Raw genomic sequence first — 25,660 nt, forward strand, 5'->3', positions numbered from 1 at the left:
CCAGAGGGGAATAAAACCCACCCTGCTAGAGCATGAAAATTAGGTAAACATTAGCTGGTTTTGTCTCCCATTTAAAAATGTTAAAATTGCATGTGTTTGCTTTAATGCACAATCCTTAAAAACCTTAAGAAGGAAAGGAGCTGCTGTTTACCACTCCAGGGGTGCTGACTGCACGGGCTGTTTTGTTGCTGAGATACCAGACACTTGCAGCGATACACAAAAGTTTCTCCAGACGCCACAGGACACCAGTGGCCATGAGATAATGTATCAGCCCTAGCACCAACTACTGCTTTTAAACATTTCCGTTGTCTCAGAATGCCAAAACTAAAATATGCTGCCAGCTCTCTAGTGGAAGATTCAGCTTGAAGACTTGAACTGAAGGTATAGGTTGAGCAAGCTGGGAATACAGAGAGAAAACTTCAATCAAACAAACCAGCCACCTTAAGCCTTTAATCCTTATCTGGGAAAAAGGAAAGTTGAGAAAGACAAAGTTTGTTTTCTTTGGGGTTTTTTTGCAGCAGTATAGCAACTAATAAATGAAATATTACAGTACCCCATAAGAGCTTTACTTGTCTGTTCCATTGAAGGAATATTTTTAATAGTTTCCACTACTTTTCCAACACATTGCTAAAGAACAAGAGCACTGAACAAATATACCTGGGATATCCTAACACCTAGGCTTCTCCAGGTAGCTGTTTAACAGCAGAGCCAATGAGAAAAACGTGCCTAAAGTCACCTAGCGTGGCTAACCAAATTAAATTGGCTTTTCTAATGCACCTTTATTTTTGATCATCACCAGTCTGTAGACAATTTGTTTCACTGAGTTATACTGCTCTTTAAAGTAACTTTAACACACAGCTCATCAACATGTGTACTTAGAGATAGCAACACTAGGGACCTGCTCAAACAGGGACCCAATACCCATAGAGCAATTGCATACATATGTACAGCTCACAAGCATGAGGAGATGAGAGGAAGTTTTTACTGTTTTAAGGGGGTGACTAAAGAACACATGCTATGTTGTAACAATTCTAAAATGACACCAGGCATTTATGTTTTTTCATCTAAGATCCACTCTATGATGTCTAAAAGCAGAAACACAAGCTGTCTTTTAGGATGCTTAGGTCAAAATAGTTATAAGAAGAAGGATGTGGGGGAGGGCAGAAGAGAAAAAAGGGAAAATTGAAGATATAACTTGGGAAAGAAACTGTTCCTTTAAGAAAAAAATTAAGAGAAACCCAAACTGACCTTATTTTACCAGCTGTATACCAGAATCATGAAATACTTCCTTTTAGGAAAAAAAAAAAACCTACATAAGAGTGTTAAAAGCCTGTTCTAAAGAACTCTCCTAATATTCAAAAATATCTCAAATGTGCATTGATTTTATTATTGTACTTTAACCATCATGTACTTGGGAAATGCAGCAACTTAAGTTTTCAAAAGCAGGATACCTACATACAGATATAGGAGAAGCAATGGAGGACACAAGAGATGGTTTCTTGATTTTCTTTTGATATACTTTGGTGATTAAGAAATTATTTTCAGACTTTTCCTTATGATATGGAAGCAGGCACATGAAAATACTCATCATACACTGATTTACATAATTGATACTCTATTAGTCTGCAACAGGCTGTTCTAGTATAATTTATAAAGAGAGAGTGGCTAATGGGAATACTCAGAGTTCTCAATGTCCTTTTTTATTAGTTTGAGGGTGTAGGAAGATTATGGTGTCTAGTTGTTTGGGACTTTTTAATTAAACTAGTCAGGTCTGTTTCCTCTCCCTTGATCACTCCATTTTATTAATATTCAAAATTTTGGTGAAAGACATACTGAAGTCAAATTTTTAAAAATACTAACATCATCTTTCTCCTTTTCAAGTGCTGGAAGCAAAATTCCATTAGTTTTTTCAGCATTTCCTTTTGATTATTTTCCTCCCTCCTGCTCAGTCATCTTTTAATGAGTTGAAGAAAAGGAGGAAAACACATTGCCATCTTAAAAGAAAGGCAGAGTCCATGCAGGAAAGTGAAAAGTTTTAGTGTAGTCCATTATATTTAACATGAAAGGCAAATGAAGCATGAAAAGCAACATTTTGCCCACTTTTCATACAGTCTCTAGTCTCCATTTCACCACACGGAAGGAAAAAAAAATAAAATTAAGCAGTCTACTAGAACGAGAAGCAAAGTATGGAAAGCCACAGTTTTGGTTCTAAATGCAAAGCAGGAAGTGCTATGTTCTAATCAAAACCCCCCTCCCAACCTTATTTTTAAGCCAAATGAGAAGTTCTATTTCAAGAAGTCTGATGAGTAACAACAAAACAAGAATTCTGCTTTCAGTGAGAGTTCACCTTCAGCACAGAAAAATCTCTATACAACAATGAGAAGATCACAATTCACAAACAAAAAAATATGTGCACTTTTCAGAACACAAACTGAAGGCACCCACAGAAATACCAACAACCTGCAGAGGACTCTTACCTACTCATTGTGCATTTTCAAGCTCCTCCTATAGTTTCCTACAGTTTTAAAAGGCACAAACTGAAAAAAACCAACCAAAAACCCCAACCCATTCCCTCTCCGCTGCCCTCCCCCAAAAACTCTCACCCTACTTAAATGTTTCTGGCCCCTACCAAAAAGATTATTTGAATAAATTTTTTTCTGGATTTCACTGTTGCCCAAGCATGAACTCAAAACAAATGGAGGAACACTTCAAACAGCGAAAAGCACTAATCAAAAGCCCTGCGGAGCAAGTAGTTTAAACTTAAAATAACTTCTCAAATATTTGAGAACAAATTAGGGGGTAAAAATAGGTGTTTAACATTTGTAGTAAAGTGAATTCTAAGACAAAGACAGAAGAGGTACTACTGCATTGAAGAATTATATGCAATATTGTGAAAAGAAATGAAAATAAAAACTTCACTAAAACAGAGGTTTGACAGTAAATTTTTGATACCTCATAGGTTTTAATGAGCTTTTTCATCTTTATGAACAAGCTTTGATTAAATATTACTAAGTAAATTATTCTATTAGTAAAACACATTTTCAGTAGACCTTTCACACATTCTGTTAACCACTCTTTCAAATAAAAAGCAAAGACAGTACACTGCAAGGAAAAGCACCACAATAACTACACTTAGCAACAGTTATATCACCTTACCCTTCAGAAGAAAGTTGTTGGGCAGGGAAAGCAAACAGCTCTTTGAAAAAAATGCTAGAGACATTTTGAGTCCAAACTATCTCCTTATGTGTTGTCTGTTGGATTATCAGAAATAGTAACACCTGTAGCCAAAGGCTTGTTGGGCTGGGGTTATTATGTTTTCAGCATCTGTGTTTGTGGTTTGCTTCATACTGTTTTCTTTTAAACTTCATTTTAAATTGGAAGTAGGAGTGCTGTGTCTATGTGGGTGTTTTTATGGGTGCATGGCTAGTCAACATTCCCAAAAATCTGACCCTGACTCTAGTAAGCACGTAGGTAGTGTTCCAGGGGAGGAAAAATTGCTCAGTGCAAGCTGTGGCAAGATGAACATGAATTTAGGAAGATGTTTAAATGAGATTATATTATACAAGTCTTTCAATAACTGAGGATTATAAATACAATCCTTATCAACAATGGTTTATTTTGCTGTCCTTTGGACCAGTTGTTTTTTAGAAGCAAAAAAGAACTGATGTTAATGTAGTAATTGCTGAAATTGTACTACAAGTGGGATTTAAATAGAGGGTGAAAGTTAGAGGAAGCATGACACATGTAGGTCTGCTCTTCTGTTTTCTCCCTTTTGTTTAGTAGTTCCTTGCATAAAGCTCTCTTCTTTGTGCCAGTATTCAGGATCTGTGCCTCTTGCATGCCTTCTGAGTTACTGGGCTGGCCTCATCATCTCTGATAGACATGCAGTTGCTTTTTAATAAATTCCCTCGGACAAGATCTTCTCGTTGCTGCCAAGAAGCAAAGGCACCTACAAACCCTTGAAATGTGTGTTCTGTAACACTACCTTTGAGATTACAGACCCTGTCAATAGAGGATGGTACAAACATAAGAGCTCTTCCATAAATACACTTACTATCATCCTCTGCCTGAGAAAACACCATTTATAGGTGGACAGCCATACCTTGGACTGGGCACAAGTTAAAATTATAAGGTCATAGACTGGTAAAACGTTTTAGTTTTATTAAATTGTGGCAGTCACGTCCCTCCTTTGGTAAGCTGGTAAGTTTCTGTTGTTTGGTTGTGTGCGGTGGTTTTTTTCTCTTTTCTTGTACCATTGGGTATTTTGGGGTTAGTGAGTTCTGAAAGCAAAAATAAGAAGCAACAAGCAGCAATTATCAAGAAAGCAGGCTGGACAAACAGTGGGTCTTTCTACCATGAGTCTTCCTTCCTTAGAATGACACATCAGACTTCAACAATCCAGTTAGCTTGCATGAGAGAAGGAAATGCCTGCCACGAGCTGATTTCTGCTGGCCGGCTTAAGTGGACATGATGATGCAGTGTCTCAGCCTGCTGCTCCTTCAAGGCTGTTTCCTTTGGGATAAGTAATGCAAGTCAACAGGGATTCAGGCTCATTAGCTCAGCTACAGGTATAATTAAGTACAACTGAAGAGAAGCTTTAGCTCTGCATTTATTTTTAGATGGAACAGATCCCAGTAAAAATTCTTAAGGATAAGGTACCTTATTAGATCTATGAACAGAGTTTTAAAGGTTTTCAAGTTTCCTTGACTAAAACATCAGTCTGTACCAGGAATAGCCTACATGCACAATCTGACATTACCTTGGTTTTCAACTCCTCCTGAGATTTTAAGACTTAGAAGTTTGTTTGATATACACTCAGACAAAAATACAAGAATTAATCAGTGAACTGACCCTATCAAATAAAAACATTTATTTCGGTTACCAGTACAAGGCACAGAATCTAGGATTGAGGATGTTGCTGGAGGTTAAAAAAGAGAACCTAATTGAAACCACTTCAATCAATAGTTCAAGTAATCAACCCATGCATCCTTTCCCTTCTCCTGCAAGATTCTTAATTCAAATAGAATACAGTATCTGACAACCCAGCATCTGCTTTGTAGACCTAAATAAAGGGAAACAATGGTCCCAGAGCAGATTCTTGTGGAGAAATTTGGCAAGTTTTAAAATTGGGTGATATGGAGTTTGAAGTGAGATTGCTTTGTGTTTGAAATACTGTGGGAAGACTTTTCCTCATACTGCTGTCATGGAGTTATACTTGGTTCCACATGGTGTTTCCATAGTTGTCTGCATTCTTCCCCTCCTTTAATGCTGGCAGATTATAAAGGAGTGGATCAGATTTCCAAATGAGCTGACTTCTTTTCCTTATATCTATGGCATTATTTGTATACGTGAACAAGCAGCAACAAGATCAAGTAAAGAAGAAAGTGTAAAAAATGTCTAGAGAAGACAAAAATGCATTGAAATCCTGAAACACATCACAGGCTGAAAAGGGTGATTAATTAAGGTCCTCTCTGTCAGTGACATGACTCTGTCCCCTGTTAATGGTGAGATCCCCACTATCAGCTGTGACAACAGGTACAACCTTCTCAAGGTAGACTGATTAAGCAACACACACTAATATGGCATGTTCTATGTTATAATTTAGTAAAAAATTATCATAATACAAGTGGAAAAATGTTAGTTTGTTAGTGCCCACTATAGAATTTAAACTTCCACTTGGTCCTGAACCCCAACCCACAAGCCCTTTGGGATGATACTGCTTTATCTTGGTGAAATGCTAAATTCTGTTTTGAGTAACTAATTTAATTTAAATCTGTCTTCTTGTTGGCAGATCGTCTTCATTTACCAGTCCTAGCAACTGACTGGATTGCTTTGATCCACTCTGTACGCTCTGTGGATGAGGCTGCTTGCAAGTAATAGTGGATTTCATTTGCTGTGATGATTTCGAAGAGGATGTTGTCAACATCATACTTCTTGGCTACAGAGAAAAAATAAGAAAGTCAGCTATGAGACAAAAAAAGTCTTGTACTTTCAATATTTCCTCCTTTACACACTCTAAGAGGATCTCCTTTCTTTCTGCAGCTGAGCCTGACCAGGCCTTCACCAAGACTGGGTCCAAGAGATGAGTCTCTCTCTCTCTCAGAGGAACCACTCATTAATTCTGCAAGTTTCACCTTCAGGAGTCTCTGGTCTTCTGGTCTCAAATCATGGAAGGATCTGCAATCCTTCAAACAGATCATATTCCCCAAACCCTCCCATGCCTTGCCAGCTATGAAAATAAGATGTTTGAGTTTATGACACATCCGTTTCTTTTCTGAGATGCCAAAAAACTTTCTTGCTGGATATGATAGCCACCTCTCCTGTGGAGAGGAGAATGCATGAAATTAATGTTTCGTAGTCCTTGCAGCAACACCATTTCTGTTCCCATCACTTTTAGCTTTGGGAGGGAAGAGAAGGTGGACAGTAACAATTTGTCAGTATAACCATTTCTAACATGAAGCTTCCCTCACAAATTCATTAACTAAAGAGATCAAACTCAGCTTACTTTGCCTAAAGGCCAATTATCCTAATACAGGGTTTGTGTCATCCTTTTGACCAGCCTTCCCTGAAGTACTGACAATACACAAGATTCCTTATTGCTACACAATAAAGAATACACTTACCACAGTACCCTTCCCCAGTAATTCAGACAACAAGAAAGAGACCAGTAACTAGAATTACTGGATCATTGTACACAGATTCTTTGGAATAAAAAACCCTTGTGATTTTAGGCAGATTGAAAGGGGGGGTTGTACCAAAAACTTACTAGAGAGCTCATTCAATATGTTACTTACTGTCTGGCATATCTTCCACTGCTGTCACCACACAGCCTCTCAAGTGAATTGCTCCCAGTGGTTCTTCTCCCTGGGGAGGACATGAAATCAAAATGAAATGCAACACTTCTGAAACCAGTAGCATGTTAATGTATGGCTACATTTCCAGAATGGAGACAAAACAATTTGATTACTTAGTATGTCTCACCTGAGAGAACAGGGGATTCTCAGTCTGTGTGTGATAGGGAGGGTTGGGGGTGTGGTAAGAGAAAGGCTTGTAAATAAATAGGGAATCTCTTGTGATTTAGCATGCAGGATCTGCAGAGTATTTAGAATGGGAATGGGCCCATTAGAAATACACAAGAAGTAGGATGCCATGTCTCAGCCTGGCACGTCAAATGCCTCAAATATGAACTGCAAAAATACTGTATTGTGTTCATTTGCACTAATTTGTTTTGATCAAGTCAGAGTACATATTAATTCTAATTAATCACAGGTAAGAGGTGAAAATACAGTTCACTGTTACTTGTTTCCAGGTCTGGGTGGCACTTGCCACCCTGACTTGACAGCCCCAGAAACTATCCTTTACTCTGTTTTTCCAGAGGATGGCTGGGCCAAGTAAGAACAAACAGTCCCACTGTCCTGCCTGATCTTCTCTGTCACATTTTCATGCAAATACTCCATTCAGGTACTTCTATAAGGCATTGGATTGAAAACAAACAGGGAAATAAACCAAATCTCTCTTACTCCAGCAGGATCATAATAGTGAAGATATGCAGGATCATCTCTTAAAACGAACTTTCTCACTTTCCAGTTCTTCCTCCGATGTCCCTAGGAAAATTCAAAACCAGGAATGTCACAGAGCTGCTTTGCCTGCCTGCAAATCTTACCCACACATGAGAGGACAGGCAAATACAAAAGGGAAAAAAGTCTGAATATGCTGAACAGGAAGTTCTTGAGTAGGACTTGAATCTGCCTTCTCTATATTCCAATCTTTTGCATAAGAACTGGACTATCAAACTAAACTGCTTTTTCTCTTCTCTTCTCTTCTCTTCTCTTCTCTTCTCTTCTCTTCTCTTCTCTTCTCTTCTCTTCTCTTCTCTTCTCTTCTCTTCTCTTCTCTTCTCTTCTCTTCTCTTCTCAGCAGAGGAGCTTCAACATGGGAGATTCCCCTAAACATATCACACAGTCTGGCAGTTAGGACATTCATGTGAGATCTGTGGGAGCTGGGTTTAACTGCTTGCTAAAAAACATAGCTGCAAAGTGCCTTGTAGGAAGGCACCTTAATTATTGGCAAGGATGAGCTGAAAGTCTTTCTGTCCCTGCAAAGATAACAAGAAAAAAAAAGCTTATCTAGCTTAAACACCCTAGAGAGCTCATGGCTGAGAAGCTCAGGCAGAGATATGGATGTAAGTGCCTCGTGGCCTGTTTTCATAACTGAAAAAGATGGGTGTGGAAGGTTTAGAGACACTGAAAGCATTTTCAGCCAAAGCAGTGACCTTTCCAAGCAATGACCCACAACTCACTGAGGGTGACCAAGTGCAGACTAACACTGGTGGAAGATTCTCATGAATCACTTCCTCTGACATTTCAAAATAAAAGTTTCTCAATTAGCTGCTGTTTGCACAGAAGCTCTTACTACCTAGGTTGATATGAACATGACAGAGTAAAAGAGCAGCAAGGCGTGGGTCTAATTTCTCTCATTGCTTTTGAGTAAACTGATCAAACAAAAGAGATACATGCGAGCACTTCCAAAAAGTTCTTAGGCCCTCAAGGACTATTATAACAGTGCAGGTTCAGACTCAATGTTAGAAAACATTTCTTTAGAGAGGGTCGTCCAACACTGCAACAGGCTACCTAGAGAGGTGGTCAGTGCAACATGTCTGCAAATGTGTAAGAAGCTTTTGGACAACAAAACCCTTGGTCAGCCCTGAAGTGGTCAGGCTGTTGGACCAGAGGATTGCTGCAGGTCCCTTCCACCTGACCCATTTTATTAATTGAAGAATCCTGATTTTGTCTTCAGTTCACTAATACCTCCTTACAATGGCCTTGGAAATATGACATTCACTGTATTTCCTAAAGTTTTGCTGGAAAGGAGGGTGTCCAGTTATCTTCTGTCTTACACATCAAACATTAGTGACCGAAACAACTCCTTTGCTCAAGCATGTTGAAAGAGTCCATGAAAACTGGCAACAGAATCCAGTTGTGTATCCAGAGGGACACTAGAGTGGAAGCTTTTTTACATGAGTTCAGTTATGTATTGTACCAATGACTTGTCACATCTTCTGTGTTAGGACTCTTTCCTAATTAAAGCTATCAACTCTTCCATTTTGTGCTAAAAGAAATAAAACTTGCAGTATTTGTCCAGAGTTCTGCTGCCATGATGGAGCAAGTGCTCCTTTTGCAAAGGCAAGAGGGACAGAGATGAAACCTGCCAAGTGTGGAGATGACATTGGGTAGCTTCTCTCTTACCTTAAGTTTTTAAGTGTAAAAGAATAATCTTGCACCCACGTAACATCAGCCTAGTGACAGGATGGAACATAGGCAATACTGACCTGTTTCAACAAACATCCTTGTTTGACAATTGTGCCTCTGAATTCTTCTTTTAGGACCACATCATCATCACTAGAATACCCCTCACAGAAAAATCCACTGTCTGGCTGCAAGGCCACAAGAGAAATGTTGCAGAAGTTACACAGTTGCTGCATGTTTATGTACATATAACATGTAACAATCTGGCTTCTTTTGGCTTCCCTCCACCCTGTTTTTTACCACCCCAAAGGAAATGTTATTGTTATTGTTATTGTTATTGTTATTGTTATTGTTATTGTTCTTGTTATTATGGTTATGGTTATGGTTATTGTTAAATAATCTAACCTTTTACTGGAAAAGCCTCCCTCTTTTACTTTTTCACTGAAAAGCAGTGAAATTGAGGACCTTTCCAAATCACCATGGACACATTTCAGTGTGAGGTGGGACTAGACTTCTATGATACCAAGTCAGACATTGACTTGCTGTGGCCTCCTCACACCACATTGGTATTGAGTCAAACTAGAAATAACCTGAAAACAAGCAGGGCACGCATGGGCTGCTACAAAAGCATCCCAGGAGACCACAAGGTTGCTTTTACCAGCAGTGTCTCTGCTGAACAGGTGAAGTCCCCCTAGCACAAACACATTTAGGAAAACAAATGAGTAGTGGGAAAGCCATTTTGCTAAAGCCAAGCGATTCCATGTGGGAAATATAAACAGAATTGTAATACAAATTTACTTGGTTTCACTTCATAGAAGGCATACTTTTTTGTTAGTGTACGTCCATAAGCCAAATATCTTTCAAACAGTATTCAAATGTGATACTTCAAGTTCTTCAAATCAGTCCACAGAATATGAACTAATAAATGGAGAAGGCTGAGTATGACATGCAGGACAGGTTACTGGGGGATATTAAAAACTTTTATTTCTTTGCTCACAGGCAAGCTGTGTGTGTACACACTCACACTGAGTCAGATCTGATGGCTCTGCACAAAAATGGGTTTGTACCTTCTGCCGCTCTGTGAAGCCCTGTGATAATGAATTATTCTCATCTTCCATTGACTCAAAAGGGAAACAGATGGTCATCAGTACAATTAGCAGGGACAAAGTCTTAGTTAAAAAGAACCCAACTTGGTCTCAGCACACCATTCACACTTAGACAGGTGCCAGAAAAAAAGCCTGTCCTGGTTACAACTATTAAAGTGAGCAGGCTCATTCTGAGTATCACAGGAAAAAGACAACTAAGATAGATTTCTCCATTTATGTACAATCTTTCCTCCAGAATTTAAGAAGCCCAAGAATTTAGGGAGCATGAGAAAAGCAGAGCACATATAAGTCCGAGACAATAAAAAGAAAAGAATACAATGCTTACAAAGTAATAGTAGGCATCACTGAGATCTAGGAACGGGGTGTCTGACAGTCCCTCAGCAGCTGCCTTGGATGTATCCCCAGCAGGCTGTAGGTAGCCTTCACTCAAGAGGGAAGAGGCAAGCAGGAGACCTTCTTTGCGATTTCGGACGGAGCTGCTGGACACCAGCCAGTCAATCACACAGGTGCCTGGTGGCAAACAAACAAAGTATCAGCCACAAACCAGGACAGACATGAAGAAGCCGAGAAGTACACAGGAAACAATCCTACTTCGTGTATTCATCAGTCTGAAAAATGTTCTTAGCAACTACATGGTGAGCTAATCATGGCCATCCAGTAAGGCACAGCCTTTCTAGCTGATGGCAGGGGCCAAGACATCTCTCAAACACCATTCCTGAAGGAGAACAGAGCTGGGAGGGGATGCAGGGCTGAGCTGAGAAGCCTCCAAGAGAGGATTGGGAATGTATGAAGAATAGTCAAGCCTGGAAAAGGCAGCCTTCCAGGCTGCTATGCTACTAACATGATGCTGTTAGAAACACCCTGACCTTCACAGAATCACAGAATCACTAAGGTTGGAAAAGACCTCCAAAGTCATCAGTCCAACCATTAACCCAACACTTATCATGTCCACCACTAAACAATGTCCCAAAGTGCTATATCTGTGTGATTTTTGAGCATGAACACAGATTTGAATTGGAGAGAAACAGGAATTACAATGGGACACCATTCAGTGGTGAAAAATTCAGAATGGAATAATTCTTTTGTACTTAAGTGTTTCACACTACAATGTACTCAAAAGATTACTTAAATCTTTCTGACACTGGTAAAATTTCACCATCCTCCTTTGTCTACCATGGTCCTAACTGAACACTTTTCCAAGATACATCCTTTGAGTGTCTCCGGGGTTAGTCAAGAAAACATCAAACTTCTCTGTGCTCTACAGAGCTTAGAGCTGTTTCATCTCTTTAGTTTTATAACTCTGTGCCCCCATTACTGTATGGAATAGAGGGACAGGAGCTCCTTACCTGTAAAGCAGTGATTGAACACTCTCTTATCTTTTTCCAGCTTCAATTCCTTTATTCCCTTTTCAGGATCTTTCATTGAGAGGTACAAAGCACTGTGCATAAAAAGAACCACGGAGACTGTTAGAAAGTAAAAAGGTTTTGCCAGTTTGTACAATAATGTCTTTGTCATTCATGGGAGCCTCATGCTTTTGTTGGCACATGGCTCCCTGCAGACCTGTGACATGACTTAGTTTCATCTCCTGCATCTCCTGAAAAATTCAAGTTGCAAAGCCTGGAGGTCTCACTACATTACCTCACAGCTGTGGGAGCAGAGGGTGGAGGGCACAAAAGGCTCACCACATTTCTCTGGTTTGTGAATGCAACTATTTGTGGTGACTATAGTGTGAAGAGAGGGACACCCACTGCTGAGGCACCTTCACAGGGCCCCACAGCCCCAGCAGGAGGGTTCACTGCTGTGCTCTGTATTCACCTAAAGGTCCTGGGCTGAGCAGAAAACATTTCCCTAGCCCAAAGCCTGCATGCTCTCAGATGATCCTGGTCCTGTGCAATTCTACTATCTTATAAGAACACTGCAGGCTCATTTTTATCTTGGTATTTACGGCTCAGAGACAGAAAATAAGTAATCCTTGTTTTTTAAAAGTACTAACAGATTGCTTCCCTTTATCTCTTCTTCTCCCTTTGACAGTTTCATGTTCTTTGCCAGGTACGACAGACTCCTCACCATCCAAAAACTAGGCTAACATCAGCATTTCTTCTTTGGGGAGCAAACAAAAGGCCTAAAATATTTTTGTAATAACTGATTTATAGTATAAAATGCTTCTCCTGGAAGAGTCACACTTTGGTATCATCTTGCACTGAAGTATGCCCAGAAATCTTTTTATCAGCAAAACCCTTTGATAAATAAACAAACATGTTTTGGTAAACGATAGTATATTTAAAAAGAGCTTCCCAGTTCTGATTGCTAGCTCATTTCTGACACATTGTACAAACTGAAATTTTTAGTCATTCAGAAAGGGCTGTGAGAGAATCCATGGACAGACAGGCACATTGTTCTTCCTGACCAAGGTTACATCTACAGTGACTGCAGATAGAAGTAAATGAGGAGCAGAGCTATGAGAACAAACCTCAGATTGATTGTTTCAGGCAATCTGATAGACTTTCTTGTGGATTTTCTGGCAAACCTTTGGCCTCCATCTATGTGATGAATTGCTTTCTTGATATCCCTCACCCAGGCATCTCTCTCCTCCAGGTAGGCAGCTTGAAAAAAGTGGTCCTGCTGCTTGGCCACAGTGAGCTTGAAGACAAACTGGAATGATAAATTATGGGAGGGTTTTTTTTTTTTTAAGTTACTTTGGTATAGCCAGTTGGGCTCAATTGATTTAGTACCACAACATACAGCCTACCTATGCCCAGGGACTATGGAAAGTGCCTCAGAAACACAGTAAAATAATAGAAACTCTGAAGAAAATAATTTACAAGCACTGCACATAACTGAATCCTTTTGTTATTTCATTGTGACTGATACTGACATTGTCAGCACATCCAGTGTGTGTAGCCCCAATATAGCTGCTGATTCTAACTTCTGCTGGGAAGTTCAGCACAATTGAAAGGCTGAAGTCATTCCTTGGAGTGGCTACCTGGAACAGAGGCTAGACAAGGTTAAGAGAATAAAAGTGGGTATTTATTTAGGGCCTTAACTTGGTACACCTTGGGCAGTCAGAAGTCTCTGAGGGTCTACACCCAAGATGGACAATGGTCACAAGTTTTTCAGACAGATATAAGTTTGGTCCATTTACGTATCAGGGGTTAATCTTTCAATTACAGCTTCAGATAATGAAGTTGTGTACCCCCAGTGTGCTTCACCTACCCAAATCACTTTTTTTTTATACTTTCAGGGTCTGAGAGAGTGAGGTGTCCTTGAGCTTCAGGTCTAGAGGAATCATTTTGTCTGACCAAAATGTGAAGAGAGTAGCTAGCACTCTATATGAAGTTTTAGAGTTACACACTAAAGCAGTACAGGATTTGAAAAATACAAGAGTTAAAATCCTAAGGCATGAGAAGCATCCAGCCCCTGCAGGCTTACAATGGATGTAAATTTGTTTTAATGTTCAGTTACACGTGAACAGTCTGAAGGAGGAAAAACACCCCACATTCAATACATCATATTCAATTTGTAGCCCATATTCAATACATAATTTTCAGCTACTGACTTACAAGGGGGAAAAAGGATCATACACTGGAGAGCAGCCGAGTATATTTGCAGCCTAGTAAACCTTTAATGGCTTAGTAGAGATGATGATACATGCAACCCTTGGCGACACCTTAGGATCAACTATCTAAACACACTAGCAACAATGGAAAGACTGTATTTCCCAAAAATGAGAATAGATCCTCTAGAGGTAGTTGTAAACAGAAAAAATAACATCAACCGGAAAAATAATACAAAACAAAACAAAGCAACAAACCCCCAAAACCATCCAACAAAGTTCATACTGTTTGAACTCATTTCCATCCAGTGATCTTCTGGATGGAAATCTGGATGTAATTACTCAGGCTTCCACTTCCTCTAAAATACAGTTCCCCATGAGTGACACTAATTTGTTCTGTAGTTGTGTTATAATAAATATCACAGGTTCTGACTCAGCAGATGTCTAAAAATGCCAAGCTAAGCCACAAGCCAACAGCATGACTTGATGAGGGCAAGGAAAGCAAAGGCTACTGTCAAAGAGCAGAAAATTTACATCAGTGAAATCAACACACTGAATGAGTCTGCTGAAGCCCACATTTGTAAATAATACATTTCTGAACATCCCTCGCAGGAATTTTCCAAACTATGGTCAAGAGAAAAAATTCTGACACCCTGAAATTGTGCAGAAGTCCAACTGAATTACATAGAATATATATCTGAATCTTATAAAGCAATGAGCCCTCAAAAATTCATCTCAGACAGAAAAGTAACCTTTTTTATCTGATACTGTTCATATTTCCAGCAATACTCACCTTTTCTGTTATTCAACAGTCAAGCTAACACTCCAGATTGACAGAATGAAATATCAAAGCATTGACAAGATTTATTACCAAAGGAAAAAAATAGCCTTCTCAAAGAGCTGAGAAGGAACATACAGTGAAATGCTAAAGAAGAATTTTCATTTTCAGCATGCAGAGAAGACTGTCAAAGCCCTTTCTTTTTAGCATTTATAAAGTTAGCCAGTAAGCTAGATAGACTTCCAGGCTTCCTCTGAAATTGGTAAAGAGGTTGAGTCTCCAGTCCTAGATGTGACCCAGCCTTCCTCTGATGATGTATATCTTGTTGTGGTTTTGAGAAAATTAGACCATTAAATTAAATTAATACCAACATTTTAGATAGTTTAAACTGGGAGAGATTAATCTAACTATGAGCAACCAAACATGATAATGCTATCCACAAGAAAACCATGGGGAAAATGGAAAAAGCTGAAGCATATCAGAATTTATGTTACATTAAACAATGATCAAACATCAAAGCACGGACAGTGAAGAGTGGTGAATGCATTCTGAAATATAACTTCAAAAATACAGTTGCAGTCCCTTCTGAACAGCCTTTATCTGTGCTTAACTAATCCAAGATTGCTTCTTTCCCCTCAGCACCTGCATTTTGCAATTGATGTAGTAAACAAAGCATGTTGGTGATATGCTCTGAGCTTTCAAACAAAGTCCTGGTGCAGATGCACAAGGTGATTCAAAAATTCAACCAGAGAAATATAGAGGTTTTGTTTGTAGCCCAATAATCCCTGCTCCAAATTGGGCCCAGACAAATGAAGCTATACTTAAAACTGACCCAATGAGAATTATCCCACTATTCACCATACAGAATTTCTGCCATAAAAATGTACTTTCATTTCTAGCCCTATTAATTTAGCAACCAGAATAATTACCATAAGAGGTATAACTGTATGCTTTGACACATAACCAGTTATAAGCCAGAACAGAATGTGGAGAAATTGAATTCAGCAGTACAGTAAAGCTGTAAAATGTAAGATGCAAAAATGAAGACACTATGTTTTCAAGGAATACATGTAGAAACAATCCTGATGATAGTTTTGTTCATATGAATGGTCAATTTTTGACTATTAGAACAATGAAAGTTTTAAGTGAAAATCCATCTCCAGGGCTACTGGTTTATGGACTTGCAGAACAATCTCACCCCCTCAATATGAAGGATCTGCTCCAATGTCTGCTGAAGTAGTTTAGATTGTTTCCACTGACTTCAGCAAACCCTGCAGCAAATCTCATGTATGAAAAGCTGTTTTGGATGCCTCAACCCCTGGGTCTCTCTTCGTTTTTATTATTCCTCAGAAAAGACCCCAGGAACTAAAACGAAACATAATGTAAAGCTCATTAAGTAAACACCTAATGTAAAATGAAGCATAACATAACACTCAATGCAGCCAAAGGAATGATCTTCAGCAACTATCACCTTTCCATACAGATACAATGCTCCTTCTGGAAACTGGTACATCCCAAAGGAACCCTTTGGGCAGGTGAGGATCTCTCCCACTCTGCCTTCAGCAGACATCAGATACTTCAGACCTCCATGCCTACTTTGTTGAATGCACATATGCCAGTGAATTATTTTTCCTTTATTGTAAATATGTTACTGACATTATCAAGCAACTACTATGAAACAATATTGATGGCAATGCCTTTCTAGGAGTTACAGGAAAAAAAACAAAACCCAACACAAATCTGTTTGGAAAAGAATGCTTTGTGAGAAAAACTTAATTTTGACCATTATAATGTAGGTCTGTTATACTCTTGAACACAGTGAACTATGAACACCCTTCATACCTCATGTGTAGAGTAAGGAGTGTTGTGCTGAATCTTGTTAATAAGATAATCAGCACAGGATTAACAGCAATCTTTATTCTCTCTCCCATCCTTTTTCTATACTTTCTCAAAGAGAGCTTTGGAAGCTAACAGGCCCTTTCTCTTGACAGATGTAAATCTAAAAAGACTTAGTAAGAATCAAGGAGGGGTTTTTTTCATATAAATATGGGTTCCACAAAAAAAATTCCTCAACACCACCACCCCCTTGCTCGCCACCCCCTCTACAAAAAAAAAATAAAACAAATCAAAGAAAGGAAAGAAAGAAAAGAAGTAAAAAGCAAAGCCAGCAAGTCCAAATCTGAAACAAGGGGTCCTGATTCCACTTACCACAAAGCCCAAGGACAGGTTTAGTTACTCTCCCTTTAAAAGTTCACTGTCTCAGCAGTTTCTCACAGTTTCTATTTTTCTAATATTCTCACAGAGACTTCTATCTTTAGTCAGGCATCCCTGTGGTAAATTTCTTTAAACTGTGGTGGGATAACATTCCAGATTCTGGGGGACCCCTTTCTTAGAGGAATTCCTGGGGATGTGATGCCTATTTGATGAAACTGAGTTGACAAAACAGTAAATGACGAATGATATGATTCTTTGCTCATATGAAAAATCCTACTTTTACCAATTTTAACAATTATTTTTCAGGAACACTGCAACAAAATATGTGTGTCACAACATTTATCTCCTTCCTGTCTGGGCAAGCCAGTTGTACCTTGTTGTACCTTGACAATAAATAAATGCTTCTCCTGCTCACAAAATATTTTCCCACAGCTTTATGCTGTGGCAATTAAATTTATATTTAATACAGGAGTTGTTGCCATTCAGCTGCAAAATGTCTTCACACCAATAAAACTTAGTTCTGCTCTTTGAGAGACTCAGAAGTTTAATAAAAACCGACTAACCAATCCCCCAAATGCTTTCTGAATTAGTCCTCTTGAATTGTCCTGAATTCAAATAGTACACAGCTCCAAGCCTGCTTGTGACCTCCTGAGGCAAGTGAGAATCACCACTAGGATGAATGCAAGGAATTTGCAGCCATCAACCTTTTGCCTTTTCAGTGCTTCCAGAAGTATAATTTCAATTCTTTTTATAAAAAAGTACTTACCATTCTTTTGCCAAAATCTTGGCATGGGCTGTGAATAGAGCTTCCCTTTAGTGGGATCATCCCTTTGGGGCTGTTATCAGCCTTCCGCTTGTAGAATTCAATTCCATCTTCTAAGAGCACAACCCACATTGGCTTCCAGGTATTAAACATGCTGCCCTGCATCAATAAAATCATGTATTTTGTTCAATGAATCACTCTTCACATGATACCCAAGGAAGAGATGAGCTTCCATGGAATGTCTGACTGATGCTAAAATAACTACAGTTTGTGTTTCAAGGGGAACATACCACAACCACACACATCCTACTATGCAGTTAAACATTATTTTTCTGACCACCATTTATTTCCCCTTGTAATTGCTCTGCCAATGGAAGCCACTGTGGATTGAAATAAAAGTAAAGGCTTTATCCTATGGGCTCTGCCACAAAAGACTCCAGAGCAGAGTCCACAGCACTCTGTTCCACAGCAACCACCTTCCCAAAGAATGGATGTGCCTATGGCCCCACACACTGTCTTAAGGCTAAGGTGATGTGACCTCTTTAATCTCACTATTCTTCCTTGATGTTTAACCCAATTAAGTGCAACTGAGTAGGATGTGGTTATTTCCCGCTACCTCTTTGCCAAGATTTCACGATATGTTTCCCTACATCTTCCCAACCTGTTCAGAGTTATTTTTCTCTTCCACTCAGTCCAAAGCTACCCCCTTACCTTCTTAACCAAGTAGCCCTCCCTTATGCGCATTGGCTCTCGCTCCATAGCTTGGGCAGTCCTGTTCTCGGGTCTGTCACTGCTGGCTGTTGCGTTCCTCTGGCAGCAAAGGCTGTGGTGATGGTGTTTTTACAGCACAGCTGTGTCATTTCACAAGTTCCTCTGAATGCTAATCACAAGCCCATTTCCTCTTGCAAGACAGAGATGGGGAAATGCAGAAGCACATGTGTATTTATAGCCTGTCTCTGACAGCACAGGCAACAGCCTGACAAAACACTCCAGAGTATCAAATGCAGCCAGACTTGATGACAGAATCCTGGGAAATTAAATAAGCACTTTAGTGCTCAGTCACAAGAAATTGGGACTGCTCTGCAAATACATTAACTCTACCAGAACAACAAACATGGAACGGTGCTGCTGCCTGGTGCGTGCCAAATGATTTCAGAGACAGGTTTCCAAAGCATCGGTGCTTTCACTTCACCCTGTCTTCCAAATCTGGCTCACAAAGTATGTGGAGTCTGGCAGGAAGGTGGAGGACCCTCACTTGGTCAACGAGGATGCGCCCTCTGCTGACGTAAGAAATTTGTTTATCAGACTTGATCAGGTTTTGGATTTTGATGCTGAGGCCTCCCAAAGATGTCAGCTGTCAAATAGGCACAAACGGATTAGATCTCTGCATTCCTTAATGCACTGACCACAGAATGCTTTCTACAAGCATCTTTTACTTGCTGCAGAGCTTGTTTGGATTTATTTGGGAAAAGAAAAGGCAAACACATAGTTTTTTGTAAATACCAGAGTCACAATCCCTCTTCCCCACATAGAATAAAGTGGGCATATATGGGAGGTAATAAGAGGCTGCTTCATGGTATCTTGAAGCAGTCTCTTGTGTTCTTCCAAGCACAAGATTCCAGGTCACTTTTGCAGCTAAGCTCATTCAGATAAGTGTTGACTTATCCCAGGGTGACTCCATCTGTCACTTCTGCCAAGTGTAAAGGTCCCAAAACAGGGACTGTTTTTACAGACAGCAATTCCTATTCTCCATATGACTCTCTGTCTCAGCCTTCACACTGAAGGAAACCTTACTCAGAAGTCTGACAGGGTCTTGATAGAAGACCAGAGGGTGAGCAGAGCCCTCGGAGACCTTTTCTTGACATTCCTCACTGATCCCTATTTAGTGGTATTCCCACAGATGAGACTCCACTCCTTCCTTGCTTATCTGTATCAGTGCTTCAGTATCCCAACTGCTGGGTGTATCTCCTCACTGCCTGAATGGAGATTTTTCCTTTTCCAGGTCTTTCTCAGCTAGTTGCTGCTCAAATGACACATCCAGTCTCTCTGCAGGCAGAGCACCTGCCTGTACCATGTGTTTCAGGTTAAACACTGCATCCTGTCCAAAGCATACCTTTTTGTGATGATTTCATCTAAGTTGTTTGGGGTTTCTAAAACCTGCAGTGCCAGTACATGGTTCCTTTGCTTCTGTTGTAAGGATCTTATTGCTGTTCAAGGCACTACTTGCTGATGAAGCTAATCATCCATCAGTTTGCAAATCAAAGACTCCATACATTCTCTGGCTAGACAATATATGACTAGAATGCAACAGTTTTAAAAATAATTAGAAAGAGAAACACAGAGCTAAAAAAACTTTATGGTCCTTGGAACTAAAAGTAAAAATTTACCACTAAAAACTGATCAAAAACCTTGTTTAACATTTACAGTAGAAAATTTGCCTATTAGGTCCAGGACTTGGAATGAACTGAAGATGATCTGCATTCCTGGTGCAGAGATGATCTAACTGGATTTCTGAGTTATATTTCTGTGAAGCTTCCCTTCATCCCCCATAAGTCTTGAAATTATGTTTGATGGACTGAGTAGCTTGTAGAATGCTGCTGTATAATGTCTTTTTTGGTCACTAATTCTTTTTGCTTTAAGAGCAATTTAAGAATTGCTTCCTTCTCTTCCCTTTCATTTCAGTGGTTCCATCTTCAGGAAAAGATACCCTGTTTTTTTTTTCCTCCAATTAGATAAACCAAAAATACAGGTCACAGACAACAGTAACTCATGAAGCATAATTTGGAAGTGAAGTTATCCCTCTGTTATCTGCCTTGAGGACATAATTCTTCAGAGCTTGAAGCTATGATTAAAGACCGAGAACAGGACCACACTTAGCTCTTCCTTCTGTCTCTACTCTGCTTCCCCCACCTCGGGTCTGAGGAAAGGAAGCCCCATCCCCAGCTGGAAGGCCTTATGTGGAGCAAAGACAAAAGGACCTGCCAGTATTGCCTCCCTGCAGGCATCCTTTCTACAGGTTTTCCTGCTTGCCTGCTCCTGCTGACACAGTGGTTGTGCTGAATGAGGATGACAGGGCCCTGCATGATAAATTGATGATATGAGATGACCAGGGACTCTTCAATAGAATATCTATATATCCCTATACTAAAAAGTGGTTTAATGAAAACAGAAAAGGATGCTGATTCCACAAAAGCTCCTTTTTCTCACTTACCTTCATGAAAAGCATTTGGAGGTATGAAATGTAAATCTAAACACACTGGCACCTAGCCAAAGGCTCTAGAATTTATCTTTACTGCTTATGCTACTCAGTGTCAAAACACAAAATCACTTCCATCTAATGTTACCTGAAGACAACCACTTTTATAACACTTCCCTATATTGTTTATGTTTCATCTTCAAAGCTCATCTGGTCCTTTTGCCCTTCCACTGTACAAGTCTGGTACAATCCTTTTCTTTAACGCTGAGGTTTGGTTTCATTTACCACACACCACCACAGGGAAATCAACACCTCATCTCCCCCCAGACAGAAACATGCTGATACAGCTGAGTCATTCATGTGAAGCAAAATGGTCCTGGAACACACAGTGTCTGTGGCAGGTGCAAGGGAGTGTGGACTGTGGATGTGGATCTTCTTTGTCCAGCCATCCCTAAAGAGCAACACCAGGCGTAAGAGATAGGAAGAGCTGTATTTCTTTTACCTCTTCACGAAGGGGAGGAAGAGTTTTGTCAGAAAGAGAAGATAACCTGCAATCTGGAAATATAAAAAAAAAAATGAAGTGATCAACCACATTTATCTGAGCAAGAGATCAACCCGAGGGACTAAGAAATGCTTATACCAAGAACTGGAGCCATATAGCAGCTGCAAGGAAGGCAAGATTCTCAGTTACACCAGCTTCATTGCTCCACAGGCCCTTGAAGAGATGGTTCTAACATGTTTGCTGCACTGTAAATGCCATAAGCCCACCTCATCTGCAACAAAACACATGATCTCTCCATAAATATATGTAACTACAGCAAATCAAGCTGCACTTGCAGGGGAAATTATAACAAATGTTATGGGGAAAATGATACACACAAGTGGTTTCCAAACAAGATAAAGACAGCTGATATTTCAGTAATAAACATTTCTCATTTCTGCACAGAGGCAGACGGCTCAAAAGAATCAAAATATTAAATCGAGAGCTGGCAGGTACAAGCCTTAGCACAATTCCCTCCATACAGAGTCAAACATATGGCTATTTTTAGTGCTTGAGAGATTGTGGCTTTGCATGTCCTTCTTGAAAAGACACCCCAAACCATACCATTTCCAAATTTAGCACTGTTTTAAGAAATTAATCAAAGAGGGGCAAGCATAAAAAGGCTAATACAGGCATTACGTGTCACCTTAGAATCTGAATGCTGTGGTTTGAAGCACCTCGTTCTGCCTCAAGGTACATTTTACATATTTAATGATTGTTGAGCTTTGCAGCAGGATTAATGCATTAGTGAGAAGGTCTGTATAAATACTTGCAAGCTTATGCAGTTGACACATTATCATGCCTAGAGAGATCATCTTGAGTGGATGCAATCAAGAGATCAAACACATTTCTCCAGAACTTTTTCTAGATAATTTAGACCAGCATAAAGCATAGGTCATGATTCATCTGCATGTTACCTCTTAGCTTTCATTGAACACATCCACCCTCACCTGTCCCCTGCAGTAGTTCCCCATTGGTGATACATGCAGGTTATGTTGATGAAGCAGGGAAGGTCTATGCACAAGAAAGTGGTCTTGGAGGATGTAGCTTGTATGTAGCTCACACATCTTGAAGGATGTGTGAGGCTTTCATAGTCTTAGGAAGAAAAAGAGATATAGAACTGCTGGCCACAACTCACTCATCACCCCCTTCGAAAGCACTGAGTCATTTGCCAGGGCATAGGTGAGTGCTCCAATCTTCCTACCCCAAGGGAAGGGAATTAGCTTAATGTACCTTGCTGACTCCACACAACAGACTGGGAAGCCTCAGCTGCCAGGGGAATGAAAAGTAGACATGAATGACTGAAAAAAACCAAACCAAAACACAGACAGACAGACAAATAAAACCAAACACCCCCACACACACCTCCCCCCAAAACAAACAAAAAACAGAAAAACAGTTTTTCAGTTTACAAAGACATTAAATATTGTAGTTCCTCCTCTAAAATATAGGTGTAGAGAATGGAGGAATTGACACAACTTTTTGTTTCCAGAAGCAAATTGCTGCTGTGGCATAGGAGAAATAGGACTTTGTCCTAAGTCTATGCTGATTTATTTAGCTTTGAATCTTGTAAATGTCAGCATGTTTACTCTGTGCTCCTGGAAAAACCATAGCAACTCCTTCTTCCTTCAGGTATTTTGCTCCCTACAGAATATCAAGTGATTAACATCAGGTAATGTAGCAGCCTGCGACCTGGGACCCAAAGAAAATCCACATGGGGACTGGAAAGTCCTGGGTTTCCCTAGCCATGGCCCATTCCACAGCATTAAGCACCTCCATCCAGATGGGCTAAGGTCAAGCCAGGTATTCAACATGCAGGGTGAGGTCAAGGACATCCATTGCTGGGTATGTCTGTGGTGGAGCTGGAGAACAGCTGTCCTAAGCATGATTCAGGAAGGACATGAAAAACACGACTGAGCTGAAACTGGGCCCATGGGCAGCCTCAGCTGAGGCTGGTCAGGGCCATTAAGGTGGGCAGCAACAAAACTAATCTCCCAGAAGGACTTAGCAAGGGCAACCCCTTCCCTTGATCTATACTGATAAAGGGCATCTAGTGGGATAAGATAAATAAATGTATTAATACAAATGAAACTATTACATCAAAAAAAAAGAAGGTCATGGCCTAAATTAAGAATTTCTTCTTCATAAATGTTCTCTCTCACCATGTTCCACTTGCATATGGTAAGACAGTTACTATGCATACACATTCCATAATACGATGCTTTTTTTAGTTTCCCCTCATGTTTGCCCAATAGTGGTCAGGGATAAAGTCCCAGTCTGAGCTGAGTCCATAGAAAGATAATCATTGAGGCAGAAATAATAAGGGAAAAAAACCCCTGGTTATGGATCTGACCTCTCATGTACTTGGGAAGCTAATTGCAATCAATGTCTTCAGCTACACACAATTTACTGCAACATGATATGTCTGGCCCATGAAGCAAGTAAAACTGATCTCTGGCAGTGGCCATTACTCTTCACACACAACCTTAAGTGATAGTATCAGATTCCCCAGAGGTTAGGGCTCTGTGATTTCACGCTGAATTGCATTTTAACTTAAAGAAGGGGGATTTACTGTGGGCAAAACTTCCAACAAGCCACACAGCACAGCAGTTTCTGCAGAATGCAATGCAAAATGAGATTTCTCTTGCAGTGAGGGAAAGAGATAAGGAGAAATGCACTGGGGGTGGGTGTTGTTTGTTTATTTTTGGTTTGTTTGTTTACTATTTTTGCAGAGATACACAATTCTGAGAGGCAGGGATCATATCCTGCCCCTATATTTGTGGAAGCCTGAATGGCTGAACACTTTATGAAGCTTGTATTTAGCTGGAACCCTAAGCAAGGGATATCCAGTAGGATTTTGAGGGGTTTTGTTGTTTTGGTTTTTTTTTTTCCAGAGGTTTTCAGCAGAATGTATTATTTTGCTTGAAGTTCATAACAAAATTAAATCACTGAATAACTTGCATGAAGAAAGAAATGCAGCTGGGCAATGTTGTATCCACCATTTCACTTAGTTTACATTACACCACCACATGTACATCCCAGCCTTAGAAAAACAAAGAACAGGTTAGGTCCAGTGCAACGTGGACCTATGAAATTCTCCTAATAAAAACATTCACTCTGCCATAATGTCCAAGCAAAAAATATATTCGTGGCCCAAAGCTTGTGTCAGACATAAGGATGCTACAGTTCTAACAGCAAACAAAAACAAAAAGGAATGGAGAACAGGCACAAACCTTCCTAGGTTAAAAGGGATCTCTTTTGGAGGGGAATGAGACAGGCTGAGAGTTGAATTTTGCTGCATTGTTCAGTTTCAAAGACCTTTGCTCTCGAACAAACAGCACCAGCCATATATAAAGAGTAGTATTAGACTTAAAAATGCGAGATTCTGATTTTGTAGTGCAATTACAGTGTATTTTTTTTTCCTTTCCTATTTAAATAAGAGGATTGCAATGACCCGATTAAAATAATCCCAAGAGAAACCGTGGCCTGGTGATGTTGACTGTTGACCTCAAGGAGCAAGACGGTGACCCTCAGCCCAGGCACGGTGACCGAACAGAACCTTTTGCTGCAGTCACTGGGAGAGAGAAGAGCCAGAAAACCACATCCTCGCCCTCCGCCCTCCCCTCCCTCTCCCTCCCTCTCCCTCCCTCTCTCTCTCCCCCCCTCCCTCCCGGGCAGACTTGGCTCCTCCGTGCCGCCGCACAGATGTTTCGGCCCACCCCAGGGGGCTCGGTCAGCCCTCGGAAGGCGTTTCCCGGGTGGGGGATCGGGGGGTGGTTTGGTTTCGGGGATGATTCGGGATGCTCGCCCCGGCCGGGACCCCGCGGAGGAGCGCGCCGCTGTCCGCGCCCGTGGTGCTGAACGGGCCCGGCCCGGGCCCCTCTCGCCGCCTCCGGGACGAGCCGCGGGATTAAGGCTGCAGTAATCGGGGCCGGATTAACTCCCTGGAAACCGGCTGCAATCTGAGCATCTGCAAACGTCCCGTTCCCCCCCCTTCCCCCCCCAAACCGGGATATGGGGCTGGGTGATGAAGTGGAGCGGGGCGGGCAGCGGCGGAAAGAGGGAGGAAAGCCATCAGCCGCCCCGATGCTACGGCGCGATTAGTGGGACGGAAAATAAATAATCAAGCGTCTCATGCGATGCTTTTGGGAAGGGCTGGGCTGGCTGGGATCCGGCAGCCCCTCCTCTTCCTTCTCCCTCCTCCTCTTCCTCTCCCTCGCTCCCGACCAGCCGCCTTTCCTCGGAGGGGGCGAGACGCGCGCAG

General features: G+C 40.6%; 1 protein-coding gene across 1 annotated transcript; it reads right to left on the minus strand.

The window, feature by feature from the left end:
• Positions 1-4,591: 4,591 nt before the first annotated feature.
• PLEK (pleckstrin) lies at positions 4,592-18,517 on the minus strand. Its single transcript, XM_062490634.1, has 9 exons — positions 18,371-18,517; positions 17,663-17,818; positions 12,822-13,003; positions 11,698-11,789; positions 10,677-10,861; positions 9,329-9,433; positions 7,521-7,604; positions 6,795-6,864; positions 4,592-5,938 (listed from the first exon to the last, which is right to left on the minus strand). Exons 1-9 carry the CDS (start codon positions 18,416-18,418, stop codon positions 5,799-5,801), a joined length of 1,062 nt encoding a protein of 353 aa, XP_062346618.1. The 5' UTR covers positions 18,419-18,517; the 3' UTR covers positions 4,592-5,798.
• Between the last annotated feature and the right edge of the window lie 7,143 nt (positions 18,518-25,660).

This window comes from Cinclus cinclus, chromosome 3 (genome assembly GCF_963662255.1).
Source record: "Cinclus cinclus chromosome 3, bCinCin1.1, whole genome shotgun sequence".
NCBI classification, from domain to species: Eukaryota; Metazoa; Chordata; class Aves; order Passeriformes; family Cinclidae; genus Cinclus; species Cinclus cinclus.

Bases quoted from the DNA above. Each gene is read 5' to 3' on its own strand.
- PLEK (XM_062490634.1), bottom strand. From the start codon at position 18,418: ATGGAGCGAGAGCCAATGCGCATAAGGGAGGGCTACTTGGTTAAGAAG. The intron at 13,004-17,662 runs GTAAGTACTTTT...TTATCATTCCAG, and splicing joins AAGATTTTGGCAAAAGAATG to TTTGTCTTCAAGCTCACTGT. The intron at 9,434-10,676 runs GTAAGCATTGTA...GTGGCCTTGCAG, and splicing joins GTGATGCCTACTATTACTTT to CCAGACAGTGGATTTTTCTG.